The 2,163-nt window shown below is 46.2% G+C and overlaps 1 protein-coding gene across 1 annotated transcript in view; it reads left to right on the top strand.

The window, feature by feature from the left end:
* Nucleotides 1-1,073: 1,073 nt before the first annotated feature.
* The window catches only part of GSTUM_00000440001 (uncharacterized protein), a gene marked incomplete at both ends in the record, with an annotated part of 1,770 nt that continues 680 nt past the window's right edge, over nucleotides 1,074-2,163 (top strand). The window contains 4 exons of the mRNA XM_002837606.1: nucleotides 1,074-1,103; nucleotides 1,163-1,243; nucleotides 1,310-1,620; nucleotides 1,690-2,153. Of these exons, the coding sequence (XP_002837652.1) occupies nucleotides 1,074-1,103; nucleotides 1,163-1,243; nucleotides 1,310-1,620; nucleotides 1,690-2,153 (886 nt within the window). The remainder of the gene's footprint in view (nucleotides 1,104-1,162; nucleotides 1,244-1,309; nucleotides 1,621-1,689; nucleotides 2,154-2,163) is intronic.

The raw sequence follows: 2,163 nt of genomic DNA on the forward strand, positions 1-2,163 counted from the left end.
AGAGAAAGGAGTTTGCTAGGGAGAAGGGAGAATTGGAGGGCACGCCAGAGGTAACGTTACGCGGACTACTGGTTAAACTCTCAAGCCACCATTATCTATGATCCAAATCCTACTGGGAGGAAGGTCAGAGTTATACCTGGTGAAGAGCTGGAGGAAAAAAACTTGAAGCATAGCTTTAAGTCTGGAAGGACTAGTATTGGGATCTATGCTGCAATCATGAAGGGTGGCAGGACTGAGTTAATTCTTGTGAGGAAGAGGGGGGAGGAAGAAAGGACCAGTAAAAGAGACAGACTTGGCCTCAATTCCCACCAATATGCAACTGAAATCCACTAGCCATACCTCATCCCTTTTATAGAAGGTCTGGATAGACCTTTTGACAACATCTACCTAGCAGCAGACAATGCCTCCTGGCATGGTGGTGAGGAAAACAGAACATTGCAGTCAGACTGTGGTTATCAAAAATTGCCTTGGCCACCCAACTCACCAGATCTCAATCCTATTGAGAACACTTGGGCTCTGCTTAAAAGAGCCCTCAGAAATCGATTCTCCAGGTTGGATAGGAGGCCTCACAGTCCTGCTGAATTATTTCAGGCAGCAAAGCAGGAATGGGATTTAATTTCCCAAGAGAAGTTGGATGGGTGGATAGATAGGATGCCTGAGAGAATACAGGCTGTACTAGATGCAGATGGTGGTCATACAAAGTGGTAATAATATTTTCTTAAGGCTTATTAGTTCTATTCATATACCTTTCTTAATTGAGTTGTTTGAATTTTTTTTCAATTTTCCATAGAGAGGTGTTGTGGTTGTGTGGTTGCGCCCCCGGATTATGAAGACTTTACGGACACGACTGTACAATAACGGTATCATCCCACCGTCGGTAGGCAAGTTACCTATTCGGTATGATACCTACCGTGTTATCCCTCTTCTAAGGGACCGACTCACAGCCTAGGTAATAATCCTAACCAGTGATATCTATCTTACAATACAGAATGCTCAGAACACTCTTTCAATCCTACCCCCGCTCTCTCCGTCCCCACTTCCAGCATCATAACAGCTTTAGGTTATTATGCAAAATGCCTCTTTCGTCACACATTGTTCCAAAGGTATCGGCACTTACTTCACACCACTACTCTAGTTGGCCTGCTGAAATGTATATATCTAGCTCAAAGACCCCTCACTGTTCCATGAGGCAGCCTTCATAAACGGCCAATTCGTCAAAGCTAAAGACGGAAAAACATTTGATGTCCATGACCCTGCTTCTACCGAGAGGATAGCTACCATCCCCGAACTCAGCGCATCTGAAGTCAAGGATTCTATCAATATTGCTCGAGATGCCCTCAAGTCTTTCCGAAAGACACTCCCCCGGGAGAGGGCTAGAATGCTGAGAAAATGGTACGAGCTCATCATGGAAAATCAGGAGGATTTGGCTACTCTCATTACCCGGGAGAACGGAAAGCCACTGGCAGATGCCAGGAGTGAAGTTGCATATGCAGCGGCTTTCTTTGAATGGTTCTCCGAAGAGGCGCCAAGGATATATGGAGATAGTATTCCTGCCTCTGTTAGAGGCAACAGGGTTGTTACCGTCAAACAACCTGTTGGTGTTTGTGGGTTGATTACTCCGTATGTTTGCTCCTTCTGCTCCTCTTCCATGCCAGGTATTTCCACTCATATGAAATGCTCCTCGAAAAGGTGGAACTTCCCGGCGGCTATGATCACTCGGAAAATTGGACCGGCCCTGGCTGCAGGATGTACAGTCGTCGCAAAAGCTCCTGGAGAAACCCCATTGACATCCCTTGCCATAGCAGAATTGGCAAGCCGTGCCGGTATTCCCAAAGGTGTTGTAAACATAGTGACGGCCCTCAAAAATACCCCCGAAATTGGTAGAGAGCTCTGCACCAACCCTATCATCAAAAAGGTATCCTTCACCGGCTCCACAAGTGTCGGAAAACTTCTTATGCAGCAATGCTCTTCTACTTTAAAGAAATTGTCCCTCGAGCTTGGAGGCAACGCCCCCTTCATTGTATTTGACGACGCGGATCTCGACAAGGCAGTTGCTGGTGCCATCATAAGTAAATTCAGATCATCCGGGCAGACTTGTGTTTGCACCAACAGAATATATGTCCAAGACGCAGTCTACAGTGAATTTCAACGAGGTTTGCCTTC

The sequence above is a fragment of the Tuber melanosporum genome, assembly GCF_000151645.1.
Source record: "Tuber melanosporum whole genome shotgun sequence assembly, scaffold_196, strain Mel28".
NCBI classification, from domain to species: Eukaryota; Fungi; Ascomycota; class Pezizomycetes; order Pezizales; family Tuberaceae; genus Tuber; species Tuber melanosporum.